This window comes from Amphiura filiformis, chromosome 13, assembly GCF_039555335.1.
Source record: "Amphiura filiformis chromosome 13, Afil_fr2py, whole genome shotgun sequence".
NCBI lineage: Eukaryota > Metazoa > Echinodermata > Ophiuroidea > Amphilepidida > Amphiuridae > Amphiura > Amphiura filiformis.
Window position 1 is genome coordinate 24,987,222 of NC_092640.1, and position 17,123 is coordinate 25,004,344.

At 36.0% G+C, this 17,123-nt stretch overlaps 1 protein-coding gene across 1 annotated transcript in view; it reads left to right on the forward strand.

The window, feature by feature from the left end:
* LOC140168154 (chaperone Ric-8A-like) overlaps positions 1 to 17,123 on the forward strand; it is a 48,962-nt gene that overhangs the window by 21,223 nt on the left and 10,616 nt on the right. The window contains exons 11-15 of the mRNA XM_072191477.1: positions 286 to 396; positions 961 to 1,028; positions 12,489 to 12,571; positions 15,127 to 15,274; positions 15,965 to 16,084. Coding sequence (XP_072047578.1) covers positions 286 to 396; positions 961 to 1,028; positions 12,489 to 12,571; positions 15,127 to 15,274; positions 15,965 to 16,084 — 530 coding nt within the window. The remainder of the gene's footprint in view (positions 1 to 285; positions 397 to 960; positions 1,029 to 12,488; positions 12,572 to 15,126; positions 15,275 to 15,964; positions 16,085 to 17,123) is intronic.

Genomic DNA, 17,123 nt, shown 5'->3' on the forward strand with positions numbered 1-17,123 from the left:
TGAAAACCCCGTGTTGATACAGCTTTTCTTTGTGAAGTTACGTCAATTTATCAATCGCTGAAAACAATATAAAATATAAAAATGTTAACACTTTCTTTGCCAATATCTCAAAATCAATATTAGCGACATCTGACTCATTTCCCTTGATCGTATCACATATTTTTATTCGAAATTGAAAATCACATAAATTACTGATTTTAGAAACATACTGACAGAGCCTATCAATTGAAGGTTTCTAAAAGATCATTAAGATTACCATATATTCAAATATGTTTTTGATTGCAGGCAGCAGCCAATAAGCAGAGAAGGTTAGCAGAACAACTCAGTCCAGTTATTAGTGCACTGTGTGTCTTGTCACGGACAGAACCAATCATACGAAGGTTTCTTAAAGAACAGGTAATGTGAAAGATCCACTCGGTGATTTAAAAAATATTTTGTCTCAATATTCCACAAACTGATTAATTGGTATAAAAGGGAAGTTTGATCATGATAGTTTATGCTTATTTCATAAGCCATCGCAGCTATCCCCTTGTGTAAATGAAGAGTTCAGATAATATAATTTGTCAATTATAAAGAACATAAGAAAATTTGTTCTATTTTTTATCATAGGTTCAACAAAATATACATTGGATTATTTAAAGAAGGGTGCAATGAAAAACTAGCTTTATTCGCCATTGAAGTGGTTACGTAATTCTCTTGGATACCGGATCACACCATATACTTTGCGTGGTGATTGTTTCGATCATGGTTCAATACTTAGGCGCGTGATCCAGTTGACATGGTAACATTATGTAACTTCGCTGGCGAATAGGGCATATTTTGGTGACCGTGATGCAAAAAGTTTGAAAATAGTGCATATCGCCTCTTGCATTTGTCAATATCACTATAGTTTCACAACATTTTGTTCAGTAGCCTCCTATATTTATTTATACCAATATATTTTCTTCTATTTTATTGCAGGTTTTACCACCATTAGATGCCAAAGAAGCAGCGTCCCTCCCAGAAGAAGGAAACACCTTGCGTAACAAGTAGGCTATTACATTGGAAATCTGTACCCCCTGTGGAAGATTACACCACTATCTGAAGTTGTACCTTATGATCATTGTCAAACCAGCTGGATATTTTGTACCAGTTGATTAGCAGTCCGAGTGTAGTCCCACCCGTTTTTTAGGTGAAAATTTGTCAAAATTGGGGCGTGGGATTATACTCGAATTTCAAAATTATTTTTTTTCCAATTTCTGGAATTTTTCGAAAAAATGGGGGGACTATGCTCGAACGTAGGACTATACTCGGACGAATACGGTATTATTTATTCAATTTGTTTTACGAACTGTGACATTCGGTTTAAAACTTGCCAGGGGGATTTGCAAGATTTACTTGTTGTATTTACAGGTGTTTTTTTTTAAGAGAGCAGATATTGGTGTATTCAACATCCCTGTTTTAATTGTTTCCTACACCAGTTTGATTTGCCAAAATATCAATTAGGCTTATTGGGTGAATATATGGTCGAATCCAACCAAAAGTGTACACGGCATGTTCAGGGCTATAACTTAAAAGTGTTAATCAATTGGCATTCGCTTTTTGTATTGTGTTTATTCCCTTGATCATACGCTTCACGCCATATATAATAATACCCCTTCTGTGAAAAACGTAGACACAGAGACCCCAAAACATGCTATTTTTACCCATTTTTTCAAAATATTTCTTAAAGTATTTTTAAAAACATCTAAATCAGTTATGAAAAGAAGTCATTGGATTGAATCTAAATTGATTTCCTGAAAGGTGTGTATTCAAAGATTGCCTGTTCAATTTTTCACATATTTGTACATAATTATGAATTTTTGTGATAATTTTTTGAGTGGTATTTTTTACATTACCTACTAATACAATTTTTCATAGCAGTAGATATATCTTTAAAAATGGAAATCACTAATAAATGCAAATTTATACAAGCTTTGATATGTCCAATACTGAAATGCATTGCATTCGGACATCTTTATTATTTTGTTTAGCTGCCAGAAATTCTAAATGGCACAAAGGTAGGTTTGGTAAAAAATATGCATTACCTCCGAATACATGTTAAAAGCTGTGTCATTTCCACAAACTGAGAGAATAGTAAACAATAGTTAAGCAATAGGTGCAGGGTAATACACTCTTTATTTCTACCAAGTTTCAATAGCTCATGCTTAAATATTTCTGAGATGTCAACAATAAAAGCAAGTATTCAGAGGTAAATTTCGGTAACCGAATGTTACCTACTTAATACAATTTGACATCATGACAGTATTGTGAAACACCGCCATTCATGCCAATGCCCATATTGGTACATAACGAAGGCCTGTATGTTTGCTATCAAATCATATGTCAATGAAAGTTGCGAATTCACATACATGCCCACCATACAAAACTGAATACGGCTTAATTGTTGAAAAATATGTACTGAAATAGGCGACGGTCTGCTCATTTGAAAGAAAAATCAGATTCAAGAAGATTAGAAGGGGATAAATACTTGGATTTGTCAACTGTCATGTGTGCTTCATTTTAAATTGATTTATTCTAAGGTAACTTTTGACGTTTTCGCTAAGGTTACCTACGAATACCATGGAAAAAACGACTGTTCTCATTGTCTCATGATCTAGACAACACAGTGATGGACCCTGGTATAAAGCTAATTGTAGTTGCCCTCAAACGAAAGGCCACAAGACGTAACTGATTCCAAGATGGACTTCACAAGTCTGCAATAACGGTTTTAAGCAATTTGTGTGCAATTACAAATTAAAGTCACTTTAGTGCCTTTGTTTCTTACTTCAATCCTCTTTCAACCGCTGTGAACCGACATTATTAATACATGATAGGGTCTAAAGTATCAATAAACGCATAAAAGAAAATAATACATTCAAAGTGCTTTATAAAATGAAGTTTTGATTGCGATATCAACCAAAAGTCTAATTCTTACCTACAAATACCGAAATGTTACTTACGAATACAACATAATACATGACATGTGTAATGAAGTGTCCTTACCAATAGAAATTAATTGTCAAAAACTTTAAGCGGTACCCCAGGACACTATTATTACCCATATACGGATTCATTCAACAATTATTTATTATGTAAAATGGCTGATTAACTACTTGTATATCAAAATGAAGTGGTCAAAATCTTGCTAAAAGCATCAAAATTTTTTTGATCTAAGGTAATTGCATTTATTCATTTGGACGCACCATCTGAAAGACATCTAAAACTACCATTTTATTAATTCATTACCATAATAGCAAAATTTAAACCTCTAAACTCAATATAGATATTGTTAAATCGCTCATGTTACCTACTTAATACCGGGTTTCTTCACCTTTTCATTGTATAAAGCGTTAGGTGTATGCGTATAATTCCTAATATTCTTGAAAACATATATCCTACTCGTTTTATACAATGTGTAAATTGATTCATACTCATTTGATAAATAAAATACAGAAACTTACCTAAACTTCATTTTCAAAAATAAACTAGCATAAATTGACTAAGATTATAATGATCGCGTTATAAAAATAAAAACAAATATTTTCTGGTTGAGCTAGCATTTACCTGACACCCTGTGGTCTACATTACACGAAAAAAGCGTTAATGGGAATATTCCATTTGTTTTAGGTTGATTAGTATTGCGATAGTGAAAGCATCCTAGTGGTATTCGTAGGTAACATTGGGTTTTGACATCACATTTACTATCACACGTCCTGGATTTATTTTTCAAGATTAGTAATGGCACTTTTGGTTCCTATAAGGCCAATATGTCATCAATCAATGGGCAAAAGGAAAAAATTGTGGAGACATTTTTATTACGGACTTTTATTTTTGGCCCGTGGACACTTTTGGTTGGATTCGACCATATGCATTTTGCACAGGAACAGTAAAAGCTTCTGAATTATTAATGTCATATTTGAAACTCTCAGAAAGTATCCATTAGGATACATGTCTTATGCCTGTGCTTAGTACAATATAAATTACTGCACGCTTTTTTTTGTATTATTAGTTTTTTTTTAATTATTACACAATATTTATAGGGCACTCTACAGGGCACACAGCATCTTACAAAATGTCAAAACAATAAAAACAAAGCTGAACACAAGAAACAATAATACAAAAAATATGTGCAGAAAAGTATATTATTTACAATTTTACACTGACCGAAGGCAACACAACAATACATTTGAAAAAGTTCAATTACAGTGCTACATACTTACTCTAATTAGTATCATAGAACAATGTACATAATGGATTTGTTCTATTAAAACAATAAATGATTTGCATTTATACGGCGCCTTTCACATGTTTTACGTGTATCAAAGTGCTTTACATATATTCTGTTGTCAACTGCCATACAATATATTTTCTCCAATTTCATATATTAAAATTTACATCTTTTTGTATAATTTAGTCAGTGTTCGATTTACCACCTGCACGCCTGCACATATGCAGGTGACTTTGTGGTGCAGGCAATTTTTCAAATGTACCTGCACAAGTGCATGTAGAATTTTAGTAGTAAATTACAGTTGGAATCAGAAACATACATGTATAATGTACATTTAAATCAAAGAAGTAATATAAATATCCCTTACGAAATGACACTGGTTTTACTTTTCATCTGTAAAAAAGATGATTAGTTTCATGGCACAAACTTCTTATTTTATATGGTTAAATTGTGTGCAAGTTACTTTCACTTTGTGCAGGTAGATTTTCTATGTTACCTGCACAAATGCAAGTAACTCTTTTATGGTAAATCGAACACTGAATATATTATTCTTTAAAAAAGCTGAAATTTGTTGAAAAAGTCATAATTGATGCATCAAATACATGAGGTAAAATAGACTACAACATTGTCTCCATTTCATTGTAAGAATTCTGGCTAAACCGATCTACAAAATGATTTGATACTCGACTTACAGTAGCATAGAGCATTGGATTCAGTACAGAATTGATTGGTAAAGCAAATACTATGACCCATGCAAACCATTCAGGAGGGAGTTCCTTTACTCCAGTCTGTGCTAGAATACCCAATGTAACTATTGGAAACCAACACATGAGGTCAGTCAACGCAATGGCACCCATCTTTATAGCCATTTTCAAATCAGTTTTGAGCAAGGAGAATCCCGATTTACAAATGTTTATGAATAAGAGTATATAACATATTGCAACTATGAAACATAGCAGAAAGTTAAGGCCAAGAAAAAGCCCTATTGAAAAATAGTTCCCAAGTTTTGAGCCAATTTTAGTAAAGTGTTGTAGCTTGATATCCTCTACCTTGTAAAAGGGTGTCGATATGGTAACATTGGTACTGTTTGCCTCGTATATTTTACTTCTGGCCAATGGTAACCCAATGCACACATCAGAAAACTGGTACAAATTATCATTTTGAAAGAAAACAGTAACAGTACTTAATGCAAAAGCAGCAACCCATGCAAATGTCGTCATAATTACCTGTGTCCTTTTGCCAAATAGTTTTTGTGTTATAAAGATTTTGCGAAATGCCCAAAGTCTATCTACAGCAATGAGAGTTAGAAAGAAGAGCGATGCTTCACTTGATAAGACTGATAGAAATCCTGCAAATTTGCAAAGCGTACTGTTTCGCCAATGTTCAGCATATGAAGGAAAATACTCAATATAGTATTGATCAACAGATGCAATAACTAACAAATACAGACCCATCAGTGAATCTGCTACTGCTAAGTTGGTGATAAAAACAACTTGTTTCACTTGCTTTTCATCTGATGATTTAGACCTTATCTTTTCAAATCCCCAAACAAAAACTACGATGTTTGCAAAAAAAGCACAAAGGCCAAAAATCCATGTACAGCATTTAACTGCAGTAGAAGGCAGAAGCTGCTTACATGTCAAGTAAGGCGATTTCTCATATTTCGGAATACATTGAGACTGGCTTGACATTTCGAAAAAACAACATGTTGCTGGGTTGTCTAAAAAAACATAACTATTGTTTTGTAGAGTCAATTCTAGGAAAGAGTTTGTTGTTACTTTTGTAAGATTATTGTATTCGAGGTCTAACAATACCAATGTGCTTAAACCGGACAATGATTTACTGTGGATTTGATTCAATTTATTATTGTGAAGGTCTAGAAGTTTTAAATCTGTCAAATTTGCAAACTGATATGGATAAAGTCTGCTAATTTTGTTTCCATGCATATTTAGGAACTGTATTGGCACTCCAGTAAATTGGTGGAAAATATCTTTTGGTATCTCAGTCAACTTGTTGTGAAATAGGTCTAGTGATCTTAAGCTTGTGAGGTCTTTAAATAAAACTGAAGCTAACGATTCAATTTCATTGTTGTCCAGAGACAGTATCTCTAACTTGGTCAACCCATTGAAGAGGTCCATTGGAATCACATTCAGTCTATTGTCAGTCAGTGCAAGCTGCTGCAATTGATAGAGATCTCTGAATACACCTGATGGTAATGATTCAATGCTATTGTTACCCAGATTTAATATCTTTAACTTTGTTAACCCATGGAAAAGGTCACTTTGAATTACCTTAAACGTGTTGCCGTAAAGAAAAAGAGTGCTCAATTGATGAAGATCATTGAATACACCTGACTGTAGTGATTCAATTTTATTGTATGTCAGAGTTAAAATCTCTAACTTTGTTAACCCATTAAAAAGGTCCATTTGAATCACAGTAAGTTTGTTGCCATATAGCCCAAGGCCTTGCAATTGATAAAGATCTTTGAATACACCCGATTGTAATGATTCAATGCTATTGTTACCCAGGTTTAATATCTTTAACTTTGTCAACCCATTGAATAAGTCACTTTGAATCACCGCAAGTTTGTTTTCATCCAGAAAAAGACTTTGCAATTGTTGAAGATATTTGAATACACCTGATGGCAATGATTCAATGTTATTGTTTCTTAGATTTAGTATCTCTAACTGTGTCAATTCATTGAAATGGTCAATGCTTATCTTCTTCAATGCATTAGAATTTAAAAACAGCTGTTTTAAGCTACGAAGGTCAGTAAACAGGTTGTTTGGCATGACTGATAGATGGTTATGTGAGAGAATTAGTGATGTCAATGTAGGCTTTATGGCAAATATAGCTTGGCTGAGAAAAGAGAGTTGATTGTTAGCGAGTGATAAATGGGTCAAATTCTTTGGCAAATCCACATGAAAGCTTGGAAAAATATTTGATGCGAGATCCAACAAAAGCAGTTCATCAGGAAGGTTTGGTATTTCAGATAAATGACAATTTGGTAAAGACAAGACCTTTAAGCTTTGCATGCCAGAAAATATATCTGGTTCTACTTCTTGAATAACATTTGTACCTAAATACAGTACTTGAACAGTAACTAAACTATGCAACCAACTATTCGAGATTGAACTTAACTTATTTACATTTAACAATAACCGTTTTAAAGCATACAAATGTGAGAAAGAGCCGGTTTCTATACTTGAGATTTGGTTAAAAGAGAAATCCAACGTATGAATGTTTTCTAAACCTTTGAATATACCTGGTGCAATGGTACTTATCGTATTCTGGCTTACCAGTAGAATGATAACATCTGATCGATTAGCGAAGCTGTGGGGTTCTATGTGAGTAAGTCGTCTATCAGAGAGGTTGATTGCGTTTGATCGATTGGCGAGGATTACAGTAGGTGGTCCACTCAGCAAAAGGACTCTCTTTTAACCTGTACACCTGGACAGTCTGCAAGGAACAACTGGAAATGTAAGGTACAGAAGCAGGTATCAGGACATTCTGGGAATTCAGCAACAATGATATCATCTGGAAGACCAAGGTTAAATCCAGGTAGTTCGTCTGGTGTGAGGTTTGAATCACCGAATGTTATCTTGAGAGATGGCTGGGAGTCTGTGAGTGCCTTATAGGTAACTTCCATATATGGAACGACATATATCTCATCAACGGGATTAACATTTTTACACTGAGGGAGTGAGTAGTTCTCTAATGCATGTAGGTTATCAGTATGAAGCCAGCTTCCAGGTTTGAAGTCATTTGCTGATGCGATTACACTGCTATCCTGTATTTCCAAAATTGAAGAAGCAGTCATGTTGATTTGAATGTTGCTACAATTAAGAACTATTGCGCATGGCTCTGCTGCTGAAGATCCAATCCAACCAAAAGTTTGATTGAGGCATTCCGATCCTGTTTCTTGCAGGACAAAATAGTCAAAAATAGACCACGAGGGCAACCAAAGTACATTCACAATAATTCCTTGGTCATTAGAGGAGGACACCACAAAGTCACAGGTCTGGTTCTCATTTGTCTGAATTGTAAGCGTATCATTATGAGGGAGATTGAAGTGTTGATTTTGACATCTTATGGTATCGCTGGTTTCAGGGACTTCAGACGATGCTACATCTATGGAGATTGTCACAAGTACAGACAAGAGAAGGTGAAAATAACGCCTGTATGCCATCATGAAAGTTGCAAGGAGATATCGAGTTTTTTTTTCTTGGGTATGTGTACTCAGGTTTTGAGAGATGTTTACTCCAATGCAAGTGTTTGTCAGACAAGTTATATAATTAATTCCATACCCTCAGTAAGCAATGTTGAATACTTACACCTAATAATTATTCTGTGATTAAAGTGTCTAGGTGCATTTGGTTGATATATTTCTGCAGATGTGACATCTTGATACTGCATTATATTTGTCACAATAACTATTGGCGTGTTCAGAGGGTCAAAGAATTCTTGAAAATTGGCGTATTTGAGAATTGCGATTCCTAAATTGATCCTCGACACGACTCCATTGGAGACTGGAAACCTTGAGTTTTGCAATGGCTTTGGAATTACAACTGAAAGCTTACCCTGACCTGACCTCTCTAGTGGCGTGTCAAATTAAACCAAATATAATTATACCAAGGTCATAGTTAACGCGCAGCACCCGAGAATTGCAAAATGGCTTGTTCACATTGCAGTAGCAATCAAGGACCACTTGAGGATCACTTGGTAATATTATTATCGTAAAATCCCCAAATATCTTTGGGATAAATTTGGGGACAAACTTAGGGTTTGGAATCTGCAAGACAGTTCACACGGTGGATTTCCCCGAGTTTCTGCTCAAGAACTGCATACCGTAAGCCAAAAGCCCTCCATGTGGATATGCCTTATGTGTCTGTTCAACCTGCTTGAAGTAGTACAACCTAAGTATTACTATTCTTTACATTCATGTCCTGCAGGCAAATACAATTTTCAAGGTCTGCCAGATTATAGTGAATGGCAAATTGGTACTGCACAGGAATGTTCTTTCAACTTTTCATCTGAGCCATTTCATCTCGCATAGACTGGTAATTGTGTTCATATCAGGTCACACACCTACAAGTCCATTTATGGTTGTGATTGTAGAAAATTCACATGTACCTTTTAAGTTCATTAATTTGTAAGAGTCCCAGTACATGCCTGTATGCGCTCAATTTTCATTCAGTTTCTTATATCTCACAATAGTCTAGGCTGGCAATAGTGTCAAATATCGGGTAGAGTCGACATGCACACAGGTCCATATGTGATCACTATCACAGAAATCTACATGCTTACATGTACACGTGAGAGAATAAGTTGAGATATATAGATCCTATTGAATACAGCGTTACTCATTCTCATTGAAATAAAATGTTGTCCACCAGGAGGCCTCCAGGAGGCAATTTGCATGATACTACAATAAAACAGGTGATAGGTATGAATGGTTGTGGAATCAAACTAGAGACCTGTCCCGCTGTCATGTTAGATTGTCCACCAACATAGCTGCCATTTCAATTGTTATGCCGTTCTGGGTGATTTATTTGATTGGGTGTATTGTATCAAGTTCCAAATCTGTGACTCAATTACATTACCTCCGCCTTAAATAAAGTTAGCATTTTCACTTCACAGCATAATATTGCAATGTGTTCCAGTGCCTAAAGTATGCAGTCAGTTCTCCAACAAGAAGTACAAATTGAATGAAATCTTGGTTCACACATACAAGAGTCTGCCTATGTTTCAGTCTCGGAACACTATAATCCTTAGCTGTATTCCCCATACACTTGTCACTATGACAGCAAGAAAGGATTAAGTCATTGGTATATCACCAGCGCTGTCATCTTTGGAGCCTTCATTTCACTTTTTGTATGGCAAAAACAGTTTTCTGAAGCAGGGGTTTGCTTTTCAATGTTGGAAACTTGGTTCGACATGTGTTGTATGTAGAGCTATAGAGTCATGACAGTCATTCTTCTTCCTTCTTATGCCTTATATCCGTCATCCCTACAGATCAAGTGTCTATGTGCATCAGTTGTTATGGAGCAAAAGTTTGCTGTCCAACATTGAAAATTTGGTACAATTTTAAATTATAGATGCTATGGTATCGTCCTTCTAAATGCTTTCAGTCCCAGAATCAAATCTTACCTAAATCAGGCATATAAATGTAGAATATGACTGAAAACTTGTTTCATGCAGAACAAGTGTCTACTTGCTTCAGTAATCATATGCAATGGGCTATTCCCTTTAAAACCCATACACCCCTTATGGAAGACATGACTTTAATCTTCCACACAGGGTGTGTGAATTTCAAATGGGTTTACCTAAATGGGTGACTCCATTTGAAATCTACACCCCCTGAGTGGGAGATTATGGTCATGTGCTCCGTAGGGGGTGTATAGATTTCAATTGGAATACCCCAATGATTGAGAATCCATATTTATTCTGTATAATATCGAGCATCAGATCAAGTTTGCAAGGTCCAATACCCACATACAATAATTCTGAGGCTGAGGCCAAAATACACAATGGCAAAACAGGTTTCACCTGGAATTGCCATTCAGCTTTGAAATCCTGGTTGTATGCCTTTTAATAAAAGTTTTATGTGAAATATGCCAGCATTGTCTGATACAATGTATGAAGTTGTATTATGTATTTCACAGCCCCCACTTTTCTCAAAACAAGTTGAGATTTTTATACCACTGGAAACCTGGCTACATAATGTTTATGTACACAAAATTTCTTGCAGATTAATATCGCAAATTTGTATTACGTTCTGGTTAACAGACCACTTTGACCTATGGAGCAGTGTAATACATATAATCAAGCATAAATCTCAAACACAAAATCGGAATCAACTGAAATTTTGGGAATAAGCTTGTATGTGGATATCTGCTGAAAATGTCATAAAAAGATGATGCTAGGATCACAAAATGTGACATGATCAAGGGGAATGAGTCGGATGTCACAAATGTTTTTGAGATATTGGCAATTTGTGTTCAAATTCTTTTGTTTTATATTGCTTTCAGCCATTGATAAATTGCTCATAACTTGGTAACCAGATGTCCGATTTTGATGTCAGGATTTGTCATCCGTAAACTGTCAGAAAATGATGTAAAAAACCTCTTATTGAAAATTGCCAACATGTGACTCATTCCCCTTGATCATGTCACAAATACTCCCTAAGTCATGTTTTGCCAGGGCCCAACTGGCACAAAGCACATGATATGCATATATTGTAGGGGCCCTGAAAATATATTGTGTTTATGAATTATTAAAAACCAATGAAAATTGGTTTAGTTTTATTTACAATGGAAAAAACTTACAATGCATGGATGATTTAACCCTGGGGCAATCCGGCTGTAGCTGCTGCCTCAAATGCACCAACTTTGGCACAAATGTAGAGTTTGATATGATGAATAATTTCGGCATGTGGGACAAAGTGAAATGTTTTAATATGAGTTCAGATATTTCAGTTGAAAATTCATTTCATTTTTGGTGTGACTTTCACCCAATTTTTACCAAAAATGTCCATATCTATGGATTGTTTGCAATGTTGACAAAGTAATACATATGTGGAATACCTACAGGATTTGCTCCCCCCAAGTAATTTAGCACAAAAAATAATTGAAATTAACTCACAGTATACTACTCTCTTTGATGGGAGCTTTGAAATTGTGATGTTTACAAAGTAATACATGTGGGAAATACCCACAGGATTTGCCTCCCCAAGTAATTTAGCCCAAAAATAATTGACATTAACTCACAGTATGTTAATCTCTTTGATGGGAGCTTTGAAATTGTTTTTGTAAAGTAAGGAATTAAACCATGATCGCTATGAATTAAGGTGATAAGTTTGCATCTGTTGTAACTGTCTGTCCCCCCCCCACCCCAAAATTTACCAAAGTGTACAAAAAGTCCCACAATTTCAGAATTTGAGAGCATAGCGAGCAAAAAAAAAGCAGGTTTCTACGTGTTTTTGGTCAAAAAGGTCCAAATTTTGGAAAGCAAGTCCACTTTTCACAAAATTGCCCCCCACCCTTGGGAAAAAAGTCCACTTTTTCAAAATCAGCACCCCCCAAAAAAAATCCTACATAAGGGCTTGGCTCTCTACCCCAGAATATCACTCCGGGCTGTACAGCAACACCACCAAACAACTGATGCCCAGTTATTAACCTATTACTAAGAAGATGTCTAATGATGTATTGAGAGTTATCCCACTGTTTTCTATTTACAGACTTGTACGACTCATGACCAACCCGTCGACAGATGTCAAAGAAGTTGTAGCAGATTTCTTATTTATTCTTTGTAAAGAATCAGGTAGGGGAATCATTTTTTTGCAGAAGATATATGTGTACATCCATATCAGAGGAGGCTTAAAGGCATTCCTACAATGCACTATGATTGGGAAATTTGATCAATATAACCTAATTTTAAAGGCAAAGTCCCCATTGCCACACACAAAAAATGGTAATTTTAAAACTGCAGCCAACAAGCTAATAGTTGAGACTTATGACTGATATTTGATTTTCTTACAGGAAACATTCATATTGTCCCACTGCATTAATTTTATTCCTAAGTCTCGATGTTATGAATGTTAAATAATAGGATGAAAACACCAGATATTTGCACACAATTCCAATGCAAGCCATGATCAACTGTACCACATGTGTACAAAAGCCAGACATACAAGGTCAGAAACCCCATTGGGTTGTGGGAATGTCTTTAAACATCCTCTGCATCCATATCAAAAGGATGCATTTGTCTGCTGCTACGTGTATACATAATAGCTAGGAATAGATACCGGACTCATCTCTAGTGGAGGTCACTTCAAATCATCCCCAAAGTCCCATGGTTTAGGAGTATACAGAGAATATACCTAAACTGTGTGACATGGGGATGTTTTGAAGTGACCTCCCCTTGTCAGAAGTCTGGTATTTATTCCTAGCTATTATGTAAAAAGAGAAACATGAAGAAGCCAACAAGTGCATTGTTTTGATATGGATGTACACATATGTGTATGTCCATGTCAAAAGGATGCTTTTGTCTGCTGCTACGTCTGTCTCTCTCCTAAGTCACCTCATATAGGAATACAGAGAACATTACTAAACCATGTGACTTTGGAATAATTTGAAGTGACCATTTGAGAGGAGTCTGGTATTTATTCCTAGTTTCAAAAGAAACACTTGTAGCAACACAAGTGTATCCTTTTGAAATGAAATATGCACAGTTATATACCAATGAAGTCGTAATTAGAGGAAGTGTTCAAGTTGTATCAAAAATGATTGTTACCCATACTGCCGATAAGTAATGCAAAATTGACTGATTCAAATTTCATTTGTGCTGTTCAGATTTCTGTCTTAGAATTTACATGGAAATATATTACAAAGTTTGTAGGTGTGGTTCAGGAGCTGAATGTTTTTATGCCTCCACCGCGAGGCATACTGTTTTTGCAATGTCCGTCCTTCCGTTAAGCTTCCGTCCCTTCCGTCCGGATGCGATATCTCGGCATGGATGGGCGGATTGACTTCAGATTTTCAGGATAGGTGGGTCATGGTCAAAAACTCTGGCTACTTTTTTTTTGGGTGAGGTTCAAGGTCATATACTGAGGTAAAAGGTCATTTGAGGTCAGAGGGCCCATTTTCCTTATTTACCTCTTTTCTCGGAGACTGGGGGTCGCATGTTCCTCAAACTTGGTGGGTGGGTGCATCTTGACCCCAGACAGAACAAGTTTATATTGGTTAGTGGGTCAAGGTCTCCTGAGGTCATGCAGGGGTCATCTGAGGTCAAATTAGCAAAAATAGTCATATGGCCATGAAACTTGGTAGGTACAGTCAAGATTTAGAGCCAAATTTTTGGAAGGTCATTTTGGGGTCACCCAGGGGTCATCTGAGGTCAAATTAGTAAACACTATCGTATGGGCATGAAACTTGGTGGGTACAGTTAACATTTAGAGCCCAATTTTTGGAAGGTCATTTTGGGGTCACCAGGGGTCATCTGAGGTCAAATTAGTATAAACTACTATATGGGCATGAAACTTGGTGGGTACAGTCAACATTTAGAGCTAAATTTTTTGGGGTCATCAGGGGTCACCCAGGAGTCATTGAAAGGTTGTTTTGGGGTCATCCAGGTGTCATCTAAGGTCAAATTCAGTCTCCTCTTTTAGGCTTGAAGCTTTGTATCAACTTGTGAATTCCACATCACTCCCTTTAGTGGAGGTGATCACGGTCGACGCTGCGTGAAGCCGAAAACTGCATGACATCCGAGAACCATGGTCCATCTAGTTTGTTTTGCTCTATTAGCATGCAAGCCAAAATGTCAGTAGTACACAATGCCAAATATCAGATTTTATACACTACACAGCATTTCAGATCAAGTTCTTAACATGCAGTGAAAGGATCATCTGCAAAAATGAAAAATATTGCCATTTTATCAGCACAGTATGGCACTGAAGCTTTCTTTAAAATCCATATCTCTAGATTTTATTCTCATTGAGGTAAAAGACTTTATTTTTTTGGAAAAGAGCAGACAAGACAACATTTGATTGTATTTCTACATGCTCATACTGTTTACTTTGAAAAATTCAGAAAATTCCATTGGTCATTTTAAAGAAATTAGCCTTTATATTAAGTACCAAAAATGTAGGTAATAGCACCCTCAACAGACCCTATATGTAAATACCAGTTATAGAAAAATAGCCAAAATAGCCCTAAAATTAAAATGCCTGATTCTTTTTTGCACACATTTTGCATATGATGTAGATTTAACAATGTAATGCAAGTGATGTCACCGCTGCTCTTCTAAATTCATTTATAAAATGTCTGCCTCAGACCTAGGTGCTGATATATGTTTGTTTGTTTGTTCCTCTTCCATAGTAACTAGACTGGTGAAGTATACAGGTTATGGTAATGCAGCTGGTATGTTAGCCAGGAGGGGTCTTCTTGCTGGTGGACAAGGCAATACAGATTACAGCTCAGATGAAGGAGATAGTGACACAGAAGATTATCTGGAAGTTAGAAATAAGTAAGTAGGATAAACACCTAACAAAGGGTATATTGGTCTAATTGCCACTCTGGGTAATAGCATATAGGCCTAACCATGCTAACAAAGTCATTTGAAGAGATGTTTATGTTTTATTCTTCTTTTAAAAGTCAAAATGGACAGTTTTCATAGAAAATAATGTTGTGAATATCAGTACTAGAAATAAGAACTGTAAATTAATGTCACTGCCATAGAATCCTGGGGATTTAATCAATTATTTTTAACAGCATTGCATGCTATTTGTTCAATAAAAGGAGCTTTTAAGCATTTTATTTAAATAAGTGTGGCGCGTATGGTTCATAGTGTGTCTATGGCAAGTGAAAAATCGCTCACAAGAAATTGAGTTTGGGCGAGCAGTGGTAGCGATGGAGTTGTTGTAGCGATGGAGTTGTTGCAAAGTAGATTGCAGCTCAGAGAAGGCTACATTTGCCACACAAGATTATCTTCAAGTTAGAAACATATTTTATCGGCGATGTAGTGATGTAGATGAAAGTGATGAATTTTGATGTACACATTTTGCACCAAAACTGATCATTTGAAAATGTATACACAGATCTTAAACTACATTGGATTCACACACAAACTTGACGGATTTTCATCTCCCGAACCATGATTTCGACATCTGAATTTATAAAATGAACTGAAATTGATTTTGTTTCCTTTACTTTTTAGAGTAAATCCTGTCACAGGTCGAGTAGAGGAAGAAAGACGGAATCCCATGGAGGGTATGACAGAAGAACAGAAAGAATTCCATGCAGCTGAACTAGCAGAAATGATTGATAGAATAACAAGGTAAGGAGTCTTTAATTAGGCTATTCCATTTAAAATCCACACTCCCCCTGTGGAAGATTTTGGAAATATGTTCCACATGGGGAGTAAGTGTTTCAAATGTAATTGGTCAGAGTTTATCATTTTGTAACTCATACTCCCCCTGTATTATGGCTTTACCTACATCTTCCACAACTGGAGTGAGTATTTCAAATGGAAGTTACCAAATTGTCTATTTGATTCAAAACTTATACTCCCTCTGTAGAAGACTTTAGCTAAATCTTCCACAGGGGTAGTGTGGATTTTAAATGGAACACCCAATACACAGTGTTATTTACTGACAAGTACTGTAACATATCCAAGGTATGCACTAACTCTTGGCAACCTTTTACCCACAAATCTTTTCTTCTTTTGTATATTTTGGTTCACTTGAAGTTCGGTTGGGACACATTTTGCTGGTCGCAGTATCGAGCCGCATGCATAAAGTTAATCACACAGTACACACACACATACATTGTACAAGGGCAGTTTGTTGACCCACTTGCAGCGCAAATGTGAAAAGGCTTTGATGTCACTACCGAACTTGAGGTGAACCAAGTGTAGTAATGAGTGTATGGACTCAAAATTGGACTCAAGGTTTCAAGGATAGTGCTCAGGGACTGTCTTTTGGAATTTGCAGGAGAACATTAAATAGCTTTTCTGGAGCCTTCAAGGAGAGCTATTTCGAGCATTTACAATAGAATGTAGGGAGAGAATGGTCAACTAAGCAGAGCTAAAAATCTCTCTCCTATATCAGATTTTAAGGAGAGAGAACGATTGCTCTCAGTCTCCTCAAAAGACAGTCCCTGAGTGCTTCAAGCCCCTTGACACTATCACTGTCAAAGATCGTCAGCTGATTGTGTTGTGTAATGTTGATGTATATTACTAACATATTGCTCATAGCGAAAATAGTATTTAATGTACCTGTTATAAAACCTTAAATATATGGTTGACTAGTATTCAAGTGTTAGTTATAGAAGCAGTGACATATTGGGGGAGATTAGCTTCCTGATGGCCCTTACCT